The 24,936-nt window shown below is 34.7% G+C and overlaps 1 protein-coding gene across 15 annotated transcripts in view; it reads left to right on the top strand.

Moving 5' to 3' along the window:
• C2CD5 (C2 calcium dependent domain containing 5) overlaps positions 1-20,566 on the top strand; it is a 96,163-nt gene extending 75,597 nt beyond the window's left edge. For 8 of the 15 annotated variants that reach the window (XM_012785481.2, XM_012785486.3, XM_012785483.2 and 5 more), the window contains 5 exons: positions 8,953-9,003; positions 9,904-10,005; positions 11,358-11,548; positions 14,441-14,587; positions 19,253-20,566. In XM_012785481.2, the coding sequence (XP_012640935.1) occupies positions 8,953-9,003; positions 9,904-10,005; positions 11,358-11,548; positions 14,441-14,587; positions 19,253-19,384 (623 nt within the window). In that variant the 3' untranslated portion in view covers positions 19,385-20,566. The remainder of the gene's footprint in view (positions 1-8,952; positions 9,004-9,903; positions 10,006-11,357; positions 11,549-14,440; positions 14,588-19,252) is intronic. The other 7 variants (XM_076007595.1, XM_012785485.2, XM_076007596.1 and 4 more) reach the window with 2 other exon arrangements.
• Positions 20,567-24,936: the final 4,370 nt, after the last annotated feature.

Raw genomic sequence — 24,936 nt, forward strand, 5'->3', positions numbered from 1 at the left:
TTGTGTGCCTAGGCTATAATTGAAGAACATTGTTATATACTTATGATTGCCCCTTAATTTAATAGTAGTAAACCTAGTTTGATCTGTGTAATCTTTGGAGAAAAGTGGGAGGTATTGTTTTCCATTTCTCATCTGATTTCACTATAATTTTTATTATAAAAAGTTTTCAAAGTTACAGTACCTTATTTTGTAGCATTACCTATTGGATAAATGTGTTTTTCCTAAATTTTTTTTATTTTGAGAAATGATGCATTTGTTATTTAAAACCAAATCAGCTATTCTAATTTTTATATTTTGTAATACAAGTGAAATTATTTTGATTCCTACTTATTTTATCTGATGCCAAATTGCGTATGATAAATAATCGTTTTATATTCACTTTGAATACATGTCTTTACTAAATCAGTGTAAGGCCTATCTATTAATATGTAGATAAATAGATCCTGTCTCACATATTGAAGGTGAAAAGTGAGCTATTTTTAGATTCTGAACTTTCCAACATGGTAATCGTGGTCCTTTTTTCTTTTTGTCATCAACTAAAATTCTAATTTAGAACTCCATAGAGAATTGTAGCATATCTCAATATCCTTGAAAGAATAGAGAAGAAAAATCAAATTCCAAGGTAATCTGAGTTCAGATTTATGAATTAAATACAGCTTTTAGAGAACAGAAAGCAGAACCATCAAGAGTCTTCCTTGAACTTACTAAATAGCAAGTAGGGTTTTTTTTCCCTTTAAACACTTACCTTATAAACAGAAACTTGTGTTGATGCAGGGTTAGTTCCAAATCACTTTCAAGTATCATTTCGTTTATCCCTACCCCTGCGATAGGAGCAAAAAAATCCCCTAAAACCTAATCAACAACAAAAGATTTGATCAATTGCTAATGTATATGAATAGATATTAGTGGGCTTGGGGTCCCATTAGCTCAATTTTACCATGTTAATACCTACTGAATTCTGCAGAAGATTAGATTTAAACTCTGTGAATTTGCTTAGACTATATTAATAACTTATAATTTCTGCAGTTGCTTTCAGAATGTTTTCAAAAGTATTTATAACCAGTGTTATGTAGTCATTCATATATTTTCTGCAAAATGATACTTTGTGAGCTAAAGAACATGAAAAGAATTTGAGTAGAACAAGTCATACTTGAACAGTATCTAAAATATTTGCAACTCATTTTAGGGAGAATGGAAAAGGGGCCAAGAAGTAGAGTAAAAATGCAACAGACTTGAGTTTTTCTCTCAGTTCTGCTACTGATAAGTGAGAACTTGGATCAATTCCTTACCCTCTATAAGCCTCAGTTCCTCACATATAAAAAAGGGTTAGGATTCCTACAGGCCTATAAAATTCTGTGATTCTTTGGGTTTTGCACAGTTTATGGTTCTTCAATATTAACATATTCATATTATTAGAAAAGTAAATCAGAAGCTAAACTAGTGCTTGATGTCATGCTGACCTTCTTAATTTAAATGTTTCCAAGTAACTTCTAATCAGTTAAACCAATAATTTTCAAATTCTGCTCCTTCAAACTGTAGGGGTTTGTCATAGGCGCCTCATGGTCTTCCAGGAGGCAGGGTGGGAGGGAGCAGAGAGGGGTGGGTAAGTGAGAGGATAGCTTTCTGTATCCCTTACTTCTGAATCAGATCAGCTTCAATTCAGTGTGTTTTTACCTATTGGTCTTCCATATATGGTTTTACTTGAAAAAAGGGTTTCAAAAGATTTGAAAACCACTAAATCAGATCATGCTACCTTTATCATTGTCATGTTCATCATAATTATCAGTATCATCACATTTAGTACTAATATATGTAAAATGTTTTATAGTAAGTGCTTAATTGTAAAAATTATGTGATTTTCCTTGAATATTACATTTTAAAATCATCAGTCCACACTTAAAAGTGTATATGTACCTTTTTGTAGATAATTCTGTGGTTTTGTAAATTGTGGTTGATGTTGCATGCTTATTTATTGTCTTTGCTTCCTCAAGTCTTTTCAGAAGGACATGAGTTAAATGTATATTTAGAAGTTATCTCAAAATATTTTGGAAAATTTGAGGGTAAGATGGATTTTGCAAAGTCCTGAAGAATATAGTAATAGAGTTTTGTAACATTAATATGAATGGAATAAATGAATGTTCTGACATGACAGAAGGCTTGGAATAGAGGATAGAAATATCTGGAAAAATTTAAGCATAGCAAATTAGAGGAAATAGAAGAGAGAAAGATAAGAGTGTTAGGAATAAATGCTCAAAAGACTTGTCTGTTTATATGCAGCAAGAGGCTTAAAAGTCAATTACTAATATTGATAAATAAATATATAGTTTTTATAATTTAAGTAGTGAGCTAAGCAATAGTTTTTCCTTTAATTTTAATAACTTTGAATTCTAGTTTATATTTCATGTTCTTACCACAAATAGAATGATGTGTTAAAATTTTTTATTTCTTTTTATGTTAACAGGGAGAGTAGTTTCAAGAGCTAAGCATAGTATGTTTATTAATACTTCCATCTTTTCACTTGTAGATAAACCTTTCATTATCTTTTTGTATTATTGAAAATGGGTGAATGTCACGTGAAGAAATGATGCTCCAGTTATATGTATCCTAATTCACTGTGTAGAGTAAGCCTGGGCCTGAATTGTCCATCCATGTTCAATTTGTTCTTTCCATTGTTTATTTATATTTGGTTTTATTTTTGTTTTTCAAGGTAACAAAATAGTTTGATATATGTCTCAAATTTATGGTTGATTTGTTGTTACCTTGCTAGTTGTCTTGATTTTTCTGATTTGAAATGTTAACAGGTGCTGAGCTTAAATAATTTCTTAAAGGATATTATCATGTGAAGGCCATCAAAATTCTTTGATGAATAGGGGAATATAGATGATGTGGCATCAACATAAACTATATATCTTCATATGAGGCTGTGTTGTGAGAAAAAGATGACGACAGTAAATTTTTTATACCGTTTTCATAATTTTTTTTCTTCATTATTGATATCCACACCTCAGTTTTTTTCTGAAATGGTTTTCAAGAGACTTTAAAAATGATAGGTACAGAAAAAAGAAGAAAATATATTAATAGTAAAAATAGGGCATGTAGATGAGAAGCAAAAATAAATCAATAAGATTTTTCTCATAGACTGCAGTTGATCTCAAGAATTTATGAGGCCGGGTGCGGTGGCTCACGCCTGTAATCCTAGCTCTCTGGGAGGCCGAGGCGGGCGGATTGCTCAAGGTCAGGAGTTCAAAACCAGCCTGAGCAAGAGCAAGACCCCGTCTCTACTATAAATAGAAAGAAACTAATTGGCCAACTGATATATATATAAAAAAATTAGCCGGGCATGGTGGCGCATGCCTGTAGTCCCAGCTACTCGGGAGGCTGAGGCAGGAGGATCGCTTGAGCCCAGGAGATTGAGGTTGCTGTGAGCTAGGCTGATGCCACGGCACTCACTCTAGCCTGGGCAACAAAGCGAGACTCTGGCTCAAAAAAAAAAAAAAAAAAAAAAAAAAAAAAAAAAGAATTTATGCATATAATTTTTGTAAAAGGTTAACATTACTTTAGATAAACATCTAAGGGTCTAAATATCTAAAGACCTAAATCTAGAGATATTAATTACCATATTAATAGGGCTTAAGAAATTAGACAAGTGTGTGTGAATCATATACCACTTTAAATATATTGCAAATACTTTATATATCTATAGTAGGGTAATAGTTTTTATTAAAATACTGATAGGCTAAAGCTTTAAAAAAGTTTGATTTAGGCTAATTTTATTTTTTATATACTATTGAATGAAACTGTATCTAGAATTTATTTTTGTATATCCGCCTTGTTTCCTGCTTTCATTTTGCTTTGTACTAGGGGTAATTTCCTCATGATCAGTGGCATAAGCTATAGGCTGGCAGGACTACACTTTTCATTACATTGGCTGCTGACTAATGTGGCAAGCATTGGTTAAAATCTGGATTTCAATATAAAAGAATATAAGTTGGCTTATACTTGCCAATATTGTACTCCAATCCACATCAGAAGTTTGTTTGTTTTTTGAAGACAGGGTTTCACTCTGTTACCCTGGCTAGAGTGCAGTGGCATCATCATAGCTCACTGCAGCCTCAAACTCCTGGACTCAAGCAATCCTTCTGCTGCAGCCTCCTGAATAGCTGGGACTACAGGTGCGCACCACCATTCCCCATTAATTTTTCTATTTTTATAGAGACAAAAATCTCACACTTGCCCAGGCTGGTCTCAAACTCCTAACCTCAGGCAGTTCTCCTGTCTTGGCTTCACATCAGAAGTTTTTATCTTTATTTTTATTGTAGGCTATAAGAGTTACTTCTTTGTTGTTGTTGTTAAACCAAAATTGATTTTAAAAGATAGTTTAACTGTTTCAATTTAATGACTTGCCTAACATTATTTTAAACTAGCAATAATAATAGAAATATAAATTTGTAAAAATTATAAAAGTTAGCTTTTATTTTTCCTGCCAACTAATGGTTTGAATTCTTACAACTATATATAATTCTTTGTACTAACTAAAAGTATCTTTATATATTAACAGTCCATTGCATGGATTGTTTCTATTTTTTTTAAATACATTTTGTCACTGTGACAAAATAGAAACAACAATTAAAAACTGTTAAAATTCTCCATGTTATTGGATGGCCAAATAGTTAATGGCAGGTCCTGAAAAGAGAAAAGTGCTGAGAGGGGAAGAGAATGAGGAAAATCAAAACAATATAGAGGAAAATGTGTGAAAAACTCATCCAAGAAATGGGAAGGAATGAAGGAAAGAGAATTGTTGGAAAAGCAGGGATAAAGAATTTTTATCTCTGTAGCTTCCTCAAGGCAGCTTGAGGATAGTGAAATCCAGAGTCAGAGGAAGAAGGAATAAAAAGCAGAGAAAAATTAAATTGGGTTACTGACAGAAAAGAGAGATTATTTGAAAAAGATATTTTATTTATATATATGTATGTATATATGTAATTTGGATATATTGTTTGGAAAAGAAAAAGAAAAGAAGATATAAAGGATAGGAGTAAGAAGAGTGGATGGCTGGAAATGGACGCAGGAAAACGCAAAAAGGGAATTGAAGGAGAAAGACAAGGTGTACACCTAATGTTGTATACCTTTAGTTGGGAATTTAAATGACCCAAACAGAGAAGTTAATTGTCTTTGTCATCTAGTATATATTACCTGTGGATTGCAGCTGAATTTTTCCCTTAAGAACTATCCAAATTAAGGCTATTTCTGTCTTTCTGTATGCCTTAATAATTGATAACTATAATATCACAATTTCACTGTCAGTCTATCAATGTTTGAATACCATTTACTGAATGTTTATATACATTTGACTCAGTCATTAAGGCAGATTTTATACCTATAGGGCATAACTAATCAACAAATTATTGATTGATGGAAATGCCTAAAGGAACATAAAACCCAGTTTTGATCATAATAACTTAAAACTGGGAATGTTTAAATAGGAAAATAAAACATAAATTCTAAAGACTCCAGATTGCATACATTTTAATTTGCCAGAGAATCTATATTTTAATCTGCCATAGGATCTTATCCAAATTCTTAGGAATGTTTTCAGTTTCAGTAATTTTTTAAAGATGTACAGGTAAGATTGTCTCAAATATTTTTTAATTATCCAGAGCAAAAATGATAGAAAGTGAATTAGATAGTCAAAAGAGGTAGTGATCAGTGTACAACTTTATTACAGCTGTCTTAGTCCATTTGTGCTATGACAGAATACCTGAGACTATGTAGTTTATACAGACCAGAAATGTATTGGCTTTTAGTTCTGAAGGCTGAGAGGTCCAGTATCAAGTTACTGGCATCCGGTGAGGGTGTTTGCTGTGTCATTACATGGCAGAGGGCAAAAAGAGAGCAAGAGAGGGTCGAACTCACTCTTTTATAATGGCACCAATCCCACCCATGGGGAGAGAGCCCTCTTAGCCTAATAACCTCTGGAAGGCCCCATCTCTTAATACTGTTACAATGGCAATTAAATTCAACATGAGTTTTGGAACATACATTCAAACCATAGCAACAACTAACCAATACCATTGTTATTGGTTATGACAAATTATTTAGGAGAATGGAAGAGTCTCAAACTTTAGAAGCATTGGAGAATGCAAAATTGAGAGAGAAACAGTCCTTCTTTTTTTATCAATATGTTCATTTCCACTAAACTGCTTTTAACCTGTCTTAGTTTCCCTCTCCACACCACTAGACACAGGGCTTGTTAAATATTGCTAGAGTGCACTAAGAGAATAATAAATCTGTAGTCCTGTTTCCTTTGCTAGGTTTCTAGTGTTGTTTATTTGGGGATACCAGAGTTATCACTTAATGGTGACTTAAAAAAAACAAAAACCAAAATCTCTTGTCTTACATGGGAAAGCAAATCGTAAGAGAAGTGGACTGCTCCACTGAGACTCTGTTTGCAGCTAGAAGGGGGATCTAACATAGGAAGTGTTTGTTTGAAACCCTTCTACATAGATATATAAATAGCATAAAACTGAGCATTAACTCCTCAATAAAGCCTGAAAGACTTCTAGTGAGATTACTACCCTTGATTAATGAAATCTGTTGTCCTTTGTTTAGTACTGGCCTAGAAATTGCGTGTTCTTTTGTTTATTTCTTTTTAACCAAAACTACCAGTTTGTCAGTGAGCCAGGCTACTTATATCCATAGTGCCTTCTCTTTTGAAAAGCCCCTTTGTTACCTGGCAAGCCAGACGTAGTCAGGAGAAGCAGAGGCACTGAGAGTGGGAGGTCATTAGACATTTGAGGTATTCAAACCAGTTTGAGGTGCCATTGTTCATCTGTTACCAGGACCAAATGGCCTTTTGGACCTCCCGGACCTTTTTCTCTGCGAGAAAAATTAAGATCATAGCAAGTATGTTAAAAGAGGAACCTGCTTTTCTTCATTGTGATAAAAAATCATCTCTCTCAACCTGTCTCTAAAGAATATCTCCAAAAACTGTATTTTAAAATTTTAATTCAGATGTGTTCATATTTGAGGGCAGGAAATAAACATTTTCCTTCTCTCTTTTTTCCCTCCTCCCTACTTTTCCTTTTTGGAGGAAAACTAATAAATGCAGATAGTGAAAACTTAAAATATGACAAAAATCATATAGCCAAAATAATGTTCTCTTTTCCCTTTATTTCCTTTCCCAAGAGGCAAGTACTTTTATTAATAACAGCTTATTGTCTGTCTTTGCAAAGATATCCTGTTTACCCTTTTTTAAAAACACAAATATTTTATAGATCATTGTATACCTTGTTTTTTCCACTTGGTATGGCTTAGAGATGGGAGCAGATACTACATGTTTAAGTAAGCTCTTTCTGTATACATTTGCCATTAAATTATATGCAGTTACTACTAGGGAATTCCATATTATTCAGATAATATTGAGGTACAGAAGAGAATGTCACTTTAGTGATTTTCAGAAGTTTTTTTAGCCATTTGCCCTTCCCCTCCATTTTCAAAAATTTCACAGAATTCTTAATGCCAACTATACTTTCTATAATTGCAAACCCATAAAATCTATATTTCACAAGACACATGAGAGCCCCAGGACCCTCTTGGGATGTGTAAGCCTGGGGTAGGCCAAGTGTTGTTCCAGTCTCTGCTTTGAGTCTGTTTCTTTGCTGAACTGTCCCTAATCTGGAAAGCCTCAGAATATAAGGTTTGTTCTGGTCTTTCTATAGATTCCATCTCTTCCTGGACTTCCAAAGTTCCCCAGGATTCTGAATCAGGAGAACTCTTCCTATTTAGATGTACAGTCTGTGGGCATGATGGTCAGGGCATATCCCCGGCATAGTACTCTCACAGGCTCTTTGTGGCCCCCACCTCGTGATCTCATTTATTCATCAGCACTCAGGAATGTCAACCATTGTACACTTTCCAATATTAGCTAGTAGTCACTTGCTTTATAAAAATGACAAGGGGTGGAGGAAGATGCATCCATTGCACCCAATAAGCAGAAACATTATGTACAGTAATGTTTTTGAAAATTGAAAAGTTTAACTTATTAATTTAAGAATCTTAGCAAAAAATCAACACATTAGAGATTAATATATTTAATTAGTTTATATATATTTTTAAAAACTGACCTAAATTATTATCAGTGTTTTCTATGAGTTATTTCTAAATTGGCAACACTATTCTTTCAGTTATAAAATTCTTTGAAACAAAAATTCCAATATGCTAGTGTGGGTAGATCATGAACATTGAAACTAGATTATGAAGTTTTTTATAGTGATGCTTAAATTTATATAATACCTTAAATATCCGTAATTAACATAAAACAACAGGGAAAATTCATTATGCTACTTTGATGGGATTACAGGAGGGATCTTAGTTTGGGATTCCTCGTTATTTCTGTGGCGATCAGTCACTTTTTAGTTCCACAAAGTCTTGATACCACTAGAGGGAGCTGTTGGTAGTGAAATACTTGAATGAAGAGGTTGGCGGTGAGGAGGGTTAAGCTTGTGTTGATCTGTGAAACATTAATCATTACCTTGTCTCTAATTTTTAATCTTACTGGCTCTTACCCCCCAACAAACATTTCCTTTCCATGTTTCATTAAAGATATTTTTCCCAACACACTGACTCTTTTCTCTGCCTAGTCTTCTCATCCTGCTTTCATCCTAACATTTGTTACCATGTTTACATTTTCTTGTGACTATAAAGTTTCTGAAACTCTTTTTATGGTGTAGTAAGCAAGTAGTCTTCCTTGGCATGATATTTATGAATTCAGCTAGTTTTCATATATCAATGGAAATTGCATTTTTAAACCTACATACTTCTATTTGGTTTGCTTTTTATAATGAAGCCATAAAGATTTCCTCCTATTCTGGCTTATAGAAGGTATTAACAACCAACAAAGAAGATGGCTTGTACTTAGCATCCAAGCTAATGTTGTTCATATTGTCTTATTAGAACACCTGGAGAGTGCAAGTGCTAACTCAGGTATACCAGCTGCACAGAGAGGTGAGTTTGTCTAATTAAGCAAATAGTCACCAAAGGTGTGAAATTCTAGTTCGGTGATGCATAAGATTACAGAAATCGAAGAAATGCACTGGACAGTGGAATAGACACCAAAATGTGGCTTTATTATAGGTAGAATGTGTTTTTTATAAAAACATTAAACTGATATTTAAGTATTTTAGCATTTTAACTAGTTTCCCAGTTTCTAGAAATAAAATTTTACCTCTTAACATTTTAACTTAGCAGTAGTAAAAGTTACTGTTTTTAAAAGGGGAACTTGTCAGGCTCACACTTGCACCAACTTTTATATTATCACAGGCTTTGTTGCCAAAAATCAGACACGGAAACAAAATATTGACAAAAATGACCCTTTGGTTTTCCTATTACTATGATGGAAAGAAGATACTTTAATAACAGATAAGTCAGCTAGTGATTTTTTTAAAATGTATTCTTCAACATTTGATTCTCATTTTTATTTTTTATTTTAGGGTAAAAATAGGGAAGGGAATTATTCACAAAGTTGGGAATGTAAATTAAAGTTCTAAAATAGAAACAACTAGAATGTTGTAAATTTAAAAGAATGGGGAATAAAGTTAGTTAAAGCACAGTTTGTGGTCCTTTCATTGATCTTTATGCTAGACCTCACTTAAACCCTCCCTGAGAGACCACACAGTTGTAACATCACCAAAAACGCTCAGCCGGATAATTGGAAACTTGGTTTTGGACAAATCAGTGTCTAAAGCTTGACTCTTTACTGACTTATCTCTTATCTGACTTGAAAAGGACCATTCTTTTTCTAAGTTACAGTTAAATTACATCATCGGAAGGAGTGTTAAGACGAGTAAGAGACGTCATCCATATTTTTTCTTTGTTTTTTCTTTTGTTTTCTGTCTGTGTTTTCAGCAACGTCAGTTGATTACAGTTCCTTTGCAGACAGATGCAGCAGCTGGATAGAGCTCATTAAACTGAAAGCTCAGACCATAAGGCGTGGATCAATTAAGACAAGTAGGCGGATGTTTCTACCACATTATGATGATCTGAGAAGCATATCCCTGATTTCCCAGTGGTGAAGGCTAGACCTTACTACCCAGTAATGACATTGCCAATCCATCATGTATTGGAGTGTGAAAGCTGCAGAGTCTAACGGCTGTTTAGGAAAAGTTATTGAAAGGCCTTTAGATTTATTAATTTTAACAATAGAATTGTGTTTTTAAAATATTACTTTTTGTGAAGGTATTCTTAAAAGTATATAAATAGATATTATATCCTTCTAGATGAAAGGAAATTACCAGCTCTCTTATTGAAGAGACATTCTTCCAGGACCCAAGGTACTATTTAGTATGTGGCATCTGTCAGCTTAATAAGTGTGATATTCAGAGGGCTAAATGAGTAAAGTATTTCTGGAGAAAAAGTAGTTAACTTTTATCTTACTTTTAGAATGAGGATCATTACTTATATGTTTTTTATCTGTGTTTTGGTAGATTTTGAGGTAAATATATTTGAGTGAAATAGTTTATATTATAATACATTAAAAGGGAAAGAACGGCATTTTAGAGGAAAGAGAACATAGGATATGAGACCAGACAGATCTGGCTTTGAATCCTAGAAGTGCTATTTTAATAGCTGTGTGACCTTGGGCAAACGATTTAACTTTTCTAAAATGCAGTTCCCTCATGCGCAAAATGGGCATGATAATAACCTATGTTGCTGGTTGTTGCAAGGATTAGAGATAAGTATATATATGTATGTATATATATGTCTGGCTTATGGTAGTTATTTATTAAGTGGTAGCTATTATTTGTCACTTTATAAACAATCATCTCTTAGATAGCCAAGGTCATTTGTTAAGTTTTTTAAATTTTGAATTTTTTTAATCAAAAAGGTTTGGAAAAGAAATATATTACAAGTAGTTAACATAAGGTTTATCTACAAGTTGACAATGATGAAGTTGTCTGAAAAAGATGGAAAAACTATACTGGGAAATATAACAACTTTCACACTCTCCTTGTAATAATTTGTTCTTACAGCAGATAATTTTAATGCTCTGCCGCTTTTTCTTTTTCTTCACTTTATAACCGATCATTGTGTGTGTAGCTATACTGCATCAACATTTTCTTTTGCAGGAATGCCATTTTTCTTCCAAACGAATTCCATTCCAGCATTTCCTCTCTCTTTTTTCTTTTTTTCTTTCTCTCTCTTTTTTAATTGCATGCAGTGCATGATAATTTCTTTTCTTTCATTACATGGCTTAGCCTCACAGACAGCTGAATGTTGTCACCACTTATCTGGAAACCTTAGGGAATAATCGAGTTACCAGCATCTGTTCTTAATGTTTTCTCCTTTTTCTCCAATTTTAGCTGTGACAGTTGAAAAAGCAAGTCCAATGGGTGAAGGAAATTTCCGGAATCGTTCTGCTCCACCTTGTGCAAATTCCACAGTTGGGGTTGTTAAGATGACACCTCTTTCTTTCATTCCTGGAGCAAAAATAACTAAATATCTTGGGATAATCAACATGTTTTTTATTCGAGAAACCACTTCTCTTCGTGAGGTAATTTTACAGAAGTTATTTCATTGGTTTTTTTGCTTTTTCTGCGATTGAAGAGTTAGTAACAAAACCAAACAAGTTCCATATTGTTATTTTTTGCCAAGATAACTTTCATATATATGTTTATATTTTATTTATATTTTAATAATATGTCTAAATTGATTCTAGATTAGATATATTTCATGTAACAGCTGGTATTATCACAAGAGTCGTGTTAGGTTTAAACCTATTTATTGTTAGAAATCCTAGCTCCTCATCACATAGTAAATAAAACAAATAAATACCTGTGTTTGAATAGAGGCTTAAAACAGTCCTGAAAGAACACTTAGTTTTATTAGTAGTTATTTGCCTGGGATATATTTAATAGCAATTTTTAAGGAATCACATTTAGAAATAGTAGGGAACTATATTATATGTATATGTCTATGGAGATATTATATATAATTTAGCTCTGCTGTTTCTTCTAAAAGGAATGAGGCTGCTTATTTTTCACTCTCTCCAATAATATATGAGAATGCCATTAAATTCTTATCTCACACTGGGTATCATTAAACTTTAATTTGTTTGTTAAATAGCATAAATAACATAAGTTGTAATATTTTACTTGATGTGGTTAAAGTTCAGAATCAGATTCAGTTCATTATAATTTTTGTAACAGGAATTTATACTCAAGAAAAAACAAAATTATATTTTGTTTTATGGATTAGGACTGAGAGCAAATAAATATTGTGAATAAGGAAATTTTTTAATTACTGAGGTATAAAACCAAATAATCTCTTGAAATTTACTTTAGCAGCAGTTTATATTTTTTAAGTGTGTTCATTATAAAGAAGAATTAATTGTGCCCTTTTCCCCGTTGTTTTACCAGCAGTGTTTCTGTGCTTTCTTAGAAATAATAGGCTGCACACTGTCTTTAATATCATGCTCACTGTCCTACACCCAGCATACTGCCTGGCACAAAGTAAATGCAATTCATTTTTCTATAAATGAATAAATGACTCCTGACAGATTAATAAATTAGATGGATGTTTCCTTTAAGATAAATTAGTTTTTAAAGCATATTCTAATTATGTTGATATGAAGAATAAACTATCAAGATATTCTCAAAAACCTTTTAATAGAGAATGAAAATAGATAACTGCTAAGACCATTTAAGTTTGACAAAGAAGGTTTAGTATAAGAAACTGGCATAGATTATGGATTAACCTTTTACAGTTGCTCCTGGTAGCACATGATTATTGCACTGTTTTGAATCCATTAAATTTTATTTTCTAAGTTTTCTCTACTGTTTAAGACCCCATACTTCAAAATATTCCTTCATGGTAGATTTCTCTTTAAGAGAGACTTGTACTATTAACTGGTATGGCACGATATCCCAAATTGTCTGATGAGTAATTTTTTTTACAGTCTATTAATATTTTCAAAATTAACCCTCTGAAGCGACTCTGTCATTACAATCTCTTGATTTAATGGGGAGAAGGAAACTGATAAAAAAAATATATTGAACTATTATTGAGTTGTTGGCAGGATGAAACAATTCTCTTAATTCTTTAATTACAAAAAGAGATACCTTTACAAGACTATATGTAGGATGCTCTGGCATTTAGAAAGATGTAATCTAAATGGTTTTCTCACACCGCATTTTGTTTTTTCTTTAACTTCCAGTTTAAAGTTGGTAAATTTCTCCTACACTATAATTAACCTCCAACAGAATTTGTAGAAACTTAGGTTGAAAAACATTTTAAGTTACTGACTAGCCTTCAATTTCTATTTTGCCTCTTTTTGAACATGGAAAAAGTTCCCTAATCTACTAGATTTTATTCTCTAACAATTATGTATGAAATACTTAGGAGCATCTGTTGAACTAAGTGTTAATGTTTAGTTGTGTGCAAAACAGATGCACTTCCTGACCTGGTGGAGTTTACAGTCTAGTGGAACTGAACAAATAATCATATAACTAGTACATACTTAACTAGTATAACTACTAGTGAGAGTAAGTGCTATAAAGAAGTCAGACAGAAGTGATCACAGAATATAACTGGGGAGCTTAATTTACGTTTCAAAGTCAGCAAAAGTATCTCTGAAGTTTTGTATGAGTTGGGACCTACAGGATGGAATAAGAGCTGTACTGTTTGAAAACTGAGTAGAGTCTTCAGGAACAACATGTGCAATGACTCTGAGGCAGGAAAAGTGCTCATACATTTGAGAAACTGAAAAAAAGGCAAGTGTGACTGGAACATGGTTCAGAATGAGATGTATAGATAGCAGAGAAGTTTAGTTATATTAACCATCAATTTATTTTAACAGTGATGAGCATGATTTGATAGAGATGTTAAAAATGAAGGCACAATGTATTTGAATTACTTCTCTGCCATTTACTTATTAGCTGTGCGATCTTAGCTGGTCATGGGCAACTTAAAAATGCTCTGAGCTTCAGTTTCATCATCCTGTAAAGTAGGTATAGTAAATCCCTGCCCAGAGGTGTTCAGTTAAGCTGTGGTCCCCAACCCTTGGGCCAGGACCATTACTGGTCGGCGGGATGTTAGGAACTGGGCCAAAGAGCAGGAGGTAAGCAGCGGGCACGTGAGCAAAGCTTCATCTGTGTTTACAGCTGCTCCCCATCACTCACCAACCACCCCTCCAACTCCCTTCCCCCAAGTCTGTGGAAAAACTGTCTGCCATGAAACCAGTCCCTGGTGCCAAAAAGGTTGGGGACCACTGCAGTAAAGGTTTGCTTATTCATTCATGCAATAAATCCCCATTATGAAGGAAATTTAAACTATCATCATTATATTAAAATAATGTAGGATGTTTTAATGTATATTCTTTGACATTTTGTATGCATTCCGATATACATAAATATATCATACAGTTTTCTTGTGCATTATTATTTAGGAAGGAGGAGTCAGTGGTTTTCTCCATGCTTTTATTGCTGAAGTGTTTGCCATGGTGAGAGCTCATGTTGCTGCATTAGGAGGGAATGCTGTTGTCTCCTACATAATGAAGCAGTGTGTCTTCATGGAGAATCCAAATAAAAACCAGGTGAGATGCAGTTAAAAATCTCTGACTGAGGGGAACTTGAGAATTTCTTTCATGACCTCCCACCCCTAACCCACTCCAGAAGAGAATTTCTCTTTAGGGCTCTTTGATTCTAGATGCTTAAAACATGTTTTAATGCATTTATTACTAACTGTGGTCATATATAGCTCAGATGCTATTTTCACATCACAGATAGGACTACTATTATTCTTAACCACTTCTGGAATTTCTTCTCCCGAGTTACTATTTCCACCATCTTTTTGGTGGGTATTTGGAATACATGATGGCTTACTGAGGAGAGCTAAAGACACCCTTTAGTTTGGACTATGATGCTGTCCATTTTTAACTGCCTTGCTGCTGAAGAGTATATCTGATGGGGCCACACTGCTGGTTTATTTGTAATAAGTAATATAATTCTCTTAATGGTGATAAAAGAGATACTGTTAGGTTAAATTTTAGAATAAACTTCTTTCATTGGTTTTGAGTTAAGACAATAACTCACTTAAAATTGTTAAAGATTTCCTTAAAAAATTAAACAACTTCGTTAATAATACGAGATATCATAAAGGCAGCACTTTCCGACTTGCTTCTGTTGGCACAAATCAAAAATCTTATTGTTTGTATGGCATGCTGTGGTAAGTAGAAGAAGCTGCTTGTGGCTGGTGGTAATTGACCCCAGGTTTCTGGCCCAAGGGGCTGCCCTGGGTTGGGGAGGGGTGTGGATTGAGATCACTGTCTTGTGTACACAGAGTTTAGGAAGCTCTAATATAGGCTGGCAGCTCATTTGAACAGGAGTAAGAATGAATAGATGTGTATATGTATATATTTTGCTCCCAGCTTTATATCAGATAATTGTAAGTGAAGACAAATCATTTAAAGTCTTAAAGTACTATTGTTTTTTCATCGATAAAATTATCTTAAAGTGAGATGTTATCATAAAAATGTAAGCAGTTTGAAAAGACATTATGGAAATTCAAAATGGTTTTAGCTTTATTTATTTATTTTTAAGAGTTGGGGTCTTACTATGTTGCCCAGAATGGACTCCAACTCTTGGGCTCAAGTGATTCTTCTGCCTCAGCCTCCTAAGTAGCTGGGCCTACCAGCACATACCACCACATCTGGCTAGTTTAGCTTTATTTTGGAATCAGTGAGTTTAATAAACTTTCATCAGAAGGGTACTTCATTTACTAAATCCTTTTCAGCTTTTTTTGATAGACATTTTTGTTACTCAGAGTATATTGTACTTCATTAATAGATGTTCAGAAGAAGAATAGTGATAAAAGCACAGGATAACTTTCTGATAAATTTTAGCAATGACTAAGGCAAGTCAGAGGGGTAAGGGAACCTATGAAATATCCTAGGAGAATTTTTGGTAGGTAGTTGGGGCATATTAGAGCTTAGTGAGATTTCTAGACTGAAGTTCTAGATTTGGGATCTGCTTATTGATATGATTTGGAGCCAAGGAGATCGTGTAGAGAGTGGTTAAAAAAGGGACATGGAGAAGGAGAAAAGAATCACAAAGGAATAGAGAGAGGTAGGAAAACCAGGAGAAGCTGAGAACTACCTCAATAGAGGTCATTTGAAGATGGATTTAGAATGGAAACAAGATAACACACATCCTAATCAGGATTATTTGCTATAAACAATTTGATATAATCTGGTGACAAAGCATCTGTTAGATTTTTAAATTAACCTTGTTTAACTGGACACATCTTTGTAATAATTTTATTTATTTAATATAATAGGATTTTTCCAGTCCTGTTTAAAAGTTTCTTTTTTGTGTCATTATTTTGTATTTGAAATTGAAATTTGTATTTTGGGTTTTTTTCTCCCCCTGGTGTTAGAGTTATTTGATTTGTTCACTAATTAACTTAATTAACACCTTTACAAGTGCCTCAAAATCAACTTATCCAAAACAGAACTTATCTCTGTGCCTCAGTGTCCCCATGTATAGCATTGGGATAAAAATTGGGGAAATCATGTGTTAGTGTAGGTAATGTGCTTCATGTCTGGTGGATAGTAAATACTATAAAAGTTGTTACTATCTTTTAAATGTTTAAAAGTCTTTAATGACTTCTTACAGGATAAAACTTAATGTCGTATAAGGTGTTCCACATTTTCAGGTGGAAGGTCATCCTACCTTTTCAGACTCGTGCTTATTGCCTCTCACCTATCCTAATATACACACACTCTGTACTCTAAGTATATTGCATTGTTTAGTTTTCCACATGAACTCTGCTGTTTTTTGGTTCCAGCACTTTGTAAGGTGTTGGTATTAATTCCATTTTGTAGGAGAAAAAACTGAGGCTTAGAGAACTTAAGTGTTTGGTATGAGGCTATAAATAGAAAACCTATACCTTAGATGTCTTTATTCCAAATGCCGTGGGCCTTTCTATCACCAGCCCCCTCCTTGTATGCCCAATTAATAACTGTCAATTACTGATCACCACTTATGGGCACACATATCAGGTGTCATGCTTTATGTCATTTAGCTTTTTTCCACATTTATTTGAGATCTTGCATATACACAAAAAATATAGAGACTTGCTTAATAAACACTGTTAGCCCTAACACCCAGCCTAAGAAATAAAATATTAGAGATACGGTTGAAGCCTCTGTAGACTGTTTTCTCTTCCCACTGAGTGAACTATCCTGATTTTGTTATCATTCCTATATTTGCCTTTATATTTTACAAAATATATAAGTAAGTAATTATAGTAATATTATAAGTATTTTTAGTCTTATTTTGTATTTAAAATGTTTTTAATGTATTGTTTGAATAGGTATTACATGATTCAAAATTCAAAAATATAAATGGAAAAGTCTGTCCCTGTCCTGTGTTCTAGCCAGTCAATTTTTTTCTCCACATGCAACCAAAATTACTAAGTTTTTTAATGTAACTTCTAGAAATGTAACACTCCAGAGCAGGGGTACTCAAACTTTTTAAACAGGGGGCCAGTTCACTGTCCCTCAGACCGTTGGAGGGCCGTTAGAAAGTGCAGTGCACATTCCACACATGCGCACTGTGGGCCCAGGACGAGTTGGCTGCTAAGCAAGACAGATAGCCGAGGCAAAAACACCCAGCGGCCTGATAAATGTCCTCAGGGGGCCAAATGTGGCCTGAGGGCCGCAGTTTGAGGACCCCTGCTGCAGAGTATGTAACAGATATTTTTAGATACGTGCAAGCAAATATATATATATATATATTCTTTTATCTCTCTTTTCAATATAAATGATAGCATTACTATACACACAGTTCCTTAGCTTAGCTTGCTCTTTTACTTAATTTTTCTTGGCAGTTGTTTCATTTCAGGGCATTAAGATTATCCTCATTGTTAGTTAGAATCATGTAACACTCCATGGTATGGATCAACCAGAATTTCTTTAACTAGTGCCCTGCTGATGAACATTGAGGTTGTTTCCAGTGAATGTTTATGCTGCAAAAATAATGTGAGACACAGGCGATTAGCCCAACTGTGAGTACATCTGTAGGGAAAATTCCTTAACACAGAATTGCTTAGTCAAAGCAGTACCTTTGTCATTTTCATAGATATTTCCAAAGTTCCCCACCATTGAGACTAGTTTGCACATTTTAAAACTTTATATAATTATATAAATGATTTCATATTGTGTATATCTTTTTGCAAATTGTTTTTGTTAATTTATCATGGCATTTATGAGATTTATCCATATTGATAGAACTTTACTTTTTATTTTTTTGGAACAGAGTCTCGCTTTATTGCCCAGGCTAGAGTGAGTGCCGTGGCATCAGCCTAGCTCACAGCAACCTCAAACTCCCGGGGCTCAAGCGATCCTTCTGCCTCAGCCTCCTGAGTAGCTGGGACTACAGGCATGCGCCACCATGCCCGGCTAATTTTTTGTATATATATTAGTTGGCCAATTAATTTCTTTCTATTTATAGTAGAGATGGGATCTCGCTCTTGCTCAGGCTTGTTTCAAACTCCTGACCTCGAGCAGTCTGCACGCCTCGGCCCCCCAGAGTGCTAGGATTACAGGTGTGAGCCACCACGCCTGGCCTTGATAGAGCTATAGATCATTTATTTCTGTATAGTATTTCAGGCATGAATATTCCACAATTTATTTTCATTTCCCTTTTGATGGGCATTTAGGTTGATTCCAGTATTTTACTGTTATATAAACATGCTGCAGTGAAAAGTCACATATTAATCTTTGTTGTGTACATGTCCAAGATTTCCCTAGGGAATATATATTAAATATGGAATTGGTGGATCATAGTGTGTGTTCTTTTCCTGGTTTAAGAGATATTTCCAAATTGCTTTCCAAAGTGGTTGCACTGCCCCCAGCAGTGTTAAGTGTGTTGCTCTTGTCTCATGTCTTTGCCAACACTTGCTAATACCCAACTATGACATTTTTCCCCCAATACATATGAAGTGGTCTCCCATTGTCATTTTAATTTGTATATCTCTGGGATCAAATATTTTTTCATATGTTCATGGGCTTTTTGAGTTTCCTCTTCTGTGAACTGCCTTCCTACCCTTTTCTCATTTTTTGTTGGGTTGTCTGTCTTTATCCTAATGATTTATAAGCCTGTGCTTTTGGGGCTATACAACACTGTCCCTTGTGTAGAGAAGAGTATGAGCATATTGTTGAATGTAACTGAACCTGTCTTGTTTGTTGTTCTTATAGGCACAGTGTCTTATAAACGTAAGTGGTGACGCAGTGGTTTTTGTTCGTGAATCTGATTTAGAAGTGGTACCAACCCAGCAGCCTACTGCCAACTGCCAGCCATTATGTACTGAAGGAGAAGTTACAACCTGAAGAAAATTAGGAAGAAAGAAAGAGCTCAACCAAATGAAAATCACCTGTCTCCATTGTTTTGTCGTTAATTACCTTTGTAGATTTAACATTGAACTTAATTTAAGATAATTAAGAAAACTGAGTAGATTTGATTTTTCTGGAGTCTCTTGGAGGCATGAGAATTTCTAATCTTGATGCTTGACACTTTGTTTGCCTAGTCTAGAGAGACAGGCCTTTGGAATCGTCACTGTTCAGTAAGTTAAGAAATTTCTAAGAGAACTGTAGCAAAGATGGAAGCTATTTGTAATTTATATCGATTTTAATAAAATCATAATTTAAAAGATGAAATGGGAAGATTATCAAGAATCTAGGATAGTGACCCTAGTTTAATTTAGACAAACTAAGCAAGAAACCCACAAATTGTTAATTAGTAAGCAACCTGATTTGAGAAATGTATGGGGAAAATGGAGAAACATTTTTAGAAAATTAATGTATGGGTTTCTTAATGTGTGTTATTTTGTCGGGGAATTCAGTAACAACTGAGAGGGAAAAATGCTTCAGCCATCATTTGAAAATAAGTTAAAATTCTGCAACTCATATCCATAATACATGCTAGCTTCGAAAAGAAGAGGTAATTTATCATAGCCAGTGTCCTTTCATTTAAAGTTTTAATATCTCTAAGGAAGGAGGAAAAAAATGATTTCACAACTGGCCACATTAGAGTTAGTATTTAATTTGTCTAGAAGAGGCTTGGCTTCAACCGGAAGAAAATGTCGGTGAATTTTGTTGAAGTAGTAAAAACACAGTTGATCTAAAAGGAACATAAAATTATTTTTTAATAAAGTTATACTCCTACCAAATAAACAATATTATTAATATCTTAGGGGGTTTTGTTGGTGAGTTAGACTGTATTTGGCATAGAATTTGAAAATGTAACTTGAATGTAAATATGCTGCAAAATGTTGAATGTATACATGAAAATACTTTTTCTGTCAATGCCAAATGCCTGTTGTAAACGAACCTTAAATATTACATTCCTCCTTTGCACAATAAAATTTCTTTATAAAAGTCATGATTTTGTTCTTCCAGGACAACAAACTGCCCTCAAGATTAAGAGTCATTTTCTTGTTATCACAGGTGTCAATATTTTTCTGTATTTTGTTTATAATTTTATTTTTTAAATAAAAAGTTTATAAAGATAAACTGGAATATTCCTAAATCTCTTTTTGCCTTTGTGACGTAGTACTGTCAGTTTTCTGAATCACTTTCTGTCTGATCATCTCCCATTCCTTCAGTCAACAATCATCTGTTCAACACCTATATGCAAGGGCCTGGTCTTATTTTTGGAGATCTATGTGTGTTCGAATTTGTGCACATTAATTGTTTAAGGGTACGTAGGTATTCATTCAACAACTATTTATTGAATGCCTGATTGCAGGGCACAGTTTTAGGCAGTGAACAAAACCCACATAAATTCTTGTTCTCATAGAGCTTACAGTCAGTGGCTACATAAGAAAATAATGTGTTTAAATTGTATTAATGTAGCATGTGGTATTTTAACAATTACTAATATTTATCAAATGCTTACTCTGTGCAGCAAGTCTAATATATTTTTATATTAACTCTTAATTCTTATTGAAGCCTTATTGTTATGCACCATTTTATAGTTCAGGAAGCAGAGTAGGGAGTTTGTGTGAGTTGCCCGAAGGCACACATAGTGGAGCCAAGATCAAGCACAGGCAGGCTGGCCGGAAAACTATCATAAGTTAGAAAAATGTGAATGTAGCTTGGAATGGACATGGCTTCCCAAGGAGGTGATATTTGAGCTCAGTCAGGAAAAACAGTTCAGTGGAATTGACTGTTCATTGTTTTATTCATCCATCCACTCAAGCTATTTGTCTATACAACTATTTTGTGATTGTATAGTATGTTTCAGAGTCGTTTCTAGGCAAAGTAATAATGTGGCTAATCACTATTTAGTGCCTGTTTTGTGCTATGTGCTGTGTTTATACATTATTGCTGATACATAGAACAACACATAAAACAAACTGGATGGCATTATCTCTGTTTTAGTATGAACAATTGTATACTCACCAGGAGACTCATACTGATTTCTGTTAAAGTTGTAGTTTCTGTAACTACTCAGGCTTGCTGCCTGTTTGCTCTTGTGGGCTACCTTTGAAGCACAGCCATCCCATGTTGAGATTGGCTCCTTCAGAAAGGCTAATGATACCCTATTCCCCAAAAGCTACTGCTGTTCACTATGTGTGGATTCCCCCAGAGACACGACTGGCTGAAATGGACATGCTGGGACTCACTCTTTTGGGAATACTGAGGCCAGTTACAGTATTTAACCACTTCGGTACGAGCGTCAACTTTAGCCAAAAGCCGTCATACGACCGAGCATCAACTTTAGTCGACAGCCAAAAGCTTTTACTTTGACAGCTTTTATTAGAATTCTAATTTTTCATTTATCAAAATAAAATTGTGAACATTTAAAAATAATATAATGAAAACATATGTGTATATGTTACCTATTCTGATTGACATTACAAGTAAAGCTGCCTGTAAAGTAAAACAAGCTTTCAGTGCTTTAAAGCTTTCCTCTTCACTCGAGCAAAACGGACTATGAGTGCTGGCTGTGGGCAAGGTTTTGTGGCCAGTGAGGCCATACGGAAGCGGTTAAGCATGCCTCGTATCCCTATCCATTGCTGCTCCAAAGGAAAACTACCCAATTTTGCTAAACTCACTGGCCCACTTCCCCCACCTCCACTCTTGCATAAAACATTAGCATCTGGCTTCCATCTCCTGCTCAGCCCCTGAATTTGAACATGCCAAGGATACAAGTATTGGATGGCAAAGTTTTTTTTTTAATACGTATAGAATTTTTCATGAATGCATAAATGGAATCATATATACTATTTTTAACTAGAGTAGTTTTATTTTTTACGTTTTTCCTGGCTTTTCCTTCTTTCCCATCACATCCCTCCCAATCCATGTTAATAACTAATATGTGTTCTTACATAGTTTTTAAACTTAGGTATGATCTATATTCAATAAAAGTCATCTAAGTGTACAGTTCAAGTTTTGACAAATAGATCGTCATGTAGCCAAGATATGGAACGTGTCCATCACCATGAAAGTTTCCTGTGTCCCTTTGCAGTCTACTCATGTCAGTGGGGTCTCGTGCTTGGCAGCTTTCATTTAGCATAATGCTTCGAGATACGTCCATGCATGGACAAAATCTTTGGCTAGTGTGAAAAATAGAGCTATTTTTCATTTGAATCTGCAGGGTTTTTTTGCAAAAATTGAAATTTCTGTTCTATGGGGTTGACATTTGTTGATATTAGGTTATTAAATATGAAATGTCTGATTTCCCTAGGTACTAAATTGGCAGTTGATATCTCTGACATTTCACTTTAACAATTCGTTTTATTTTTATTGTGAAGATACATTCTCAGTCTTTAAAACGCATGTTTTTAAAATTTATTTTTATTTTTTTATATTTTTTGAGACAGAGTCTGCTCACTCTATTGCCCTGGCTAGAGTGCCATGGCATCAGCCTAGCTCACAGAAACCTCAAACTCCTGGGCTCAAGCGATCCTCCTGCCTCAGCCTCCTGAGTAGTTGGGACTACAGGCATGTGCCACCATGCCCGGCTAATTTTTTCTATATATTTTTAGTTGGTCAATTAATTTCTTTCTCTTTTTAGTAGAGATGGGGTCTCACTCTTGCTCAGGCTGGTCTCGAACTCTTGACCTTGAGCAATCCGCCTGCCTTGGCCTCCCAGAGTGCTAGGATTACAGGCGAGAGCCACCTCCCTGGGCCTAAAACGCATGTTTTGGCTTGTGATTATCTTTCAAAATTTTTTTAGAGCAATTTTTGTGAAACCATGGATAAATCAAAAATTCGTGTCATTTTCTAATATGAGTTCCGTCGCGGAACCAATGCAGTGCAGACAGCTCAAAATATCAGCAAAGTGTTTGGGAAGGATGTGGCTAAAGAAAAGCACAGTAGGTTGATGGTTTGAGAAGTTCTGTTCTGTTGATTTTAATCTTGAAAATGAGCCACGTGCGTGACCTGAGACTAAGATGGATAATGATGAGCTGAAGGCTGTAGTGGAAGTGAATCTATCTCAACCTACGTGTGAGTTAGCAGCAAGGTTTGACGTCACTATTCCAACAATATTGGTCCATTTGAAACACATTGGCAAGGTAAAGAAGCTAGATACGTGGGTTCCCCATGAATTAAACAAGCCTTAGAAAAGAAATTGTCTCAAGCTTGCCTGTCTTGCTATCACGACATAAAGGGAAACCATTTCTACGCTGTATTGTGACAGGTGATGAAAAGTGGATTCTTTTCGACAATTGCAAGTGTTTGGCACAATGGTTGGATAAAGATGAAGTGTGGAAACACAGTCTAAAACTGAATAGTCATCAGGAAAAGCTAATGGTATCTACTTGGTGATCCAGCTCTGGTATTATCCACCACAGCTTCATGAAACCCGGTCAATTGACTACAATGGATGTCTGCTGCAACCAATTGGACAAAATGATGAGGATGCTTGTGATTAAGCAGCTGAGCTTGGTCATAGTGATGGCCAATCCATTGTCTTGCAAGACAATGTTCAATCAACCACATGTCACACAAACAACATTGCTCAAATTACAGAAGCTGGATTGGAAACTCTGTCATCCACTGTATTCACCAGACCTTGCACCAAACTGACTACCACTTCGTCCAGGCTTTGGACCACTTCTTGCAAGGAAAAATATTCAATTCTCAACAAGCTGTGGAAAATGCCTTTTGCAATTTCATCACCACTTGCTCTTTAGGCTTCTTCACTGCTGGCATGAACAAGCTATCATTAAGATGGCAAAACTGTGTTGATGGTTTAGGCGCATACATTGATTAATTGTACTGCTTCTTGTTTGAGATCTAACAAGCTACACTTTTGATTTGAAGTCAGACATTTCATGTTTAATGACCTGAATATATAATCTGCTGTGTGTGTGGCAAATTTTCCCTTTATTTTGTTGTCTATCCACCCAGCTTATGGTAGCTTTTAACATATCTCGACTTTTAAGTTTATTATGGACAATGTGACTATTTTTTCCTTCTTTTAGGTTCCCTTAGTTAAAATGACCTTCCTCCTCCCCTTGATTTTTTTGGCTATCTTGAAGGTTCATCAAATTTAACACATTCTGAATTATTCTCATCTTGGCTCCCCACCAAACTTGCTGTCCTTCACTATTTCTTTCTTTCTTTCTTTCTTTCTTTCTTTCTTTCTTTCTTTCTTTCTTTCTTTCTTTCTTTCTTTCTTTCTTTCTTTCTTTCTTTCTTTCTTTCTTCTCTCTCTCTCTCTCTCTCTCTCTCTCTCTCTCTCTCTCTCTCTCTTTCTTTCTTTCTTTCTTTTCTTTCTTTTCTTTCTTCTCTTACTCTGTCGCCCGGGCTAGAGTGCAATGACATCAGCCTTGCTCACTGCAACCTCAAACTCCTGAGCTCAAGCAATGCTTCTGTCTCAGCTTCCTGAGTAGCTGGGACTACAGGCATGTGCCACCATGCCCGGCTAA

The sequence above is a fragment of the Microcebus murinus genome, chromosome 10, assembly GCF_040939455.1.
Source record: "Microcebus murinus isolate Inina chromosome 10, M.murinus_Inina_mat1.0, whole genome shotgun sequence".
NCBI lineage: Eukaryota > Metazoa > Chordata > Mammalia > Primates > Cheirogaleidae > Microcebus > Microcebus murinus.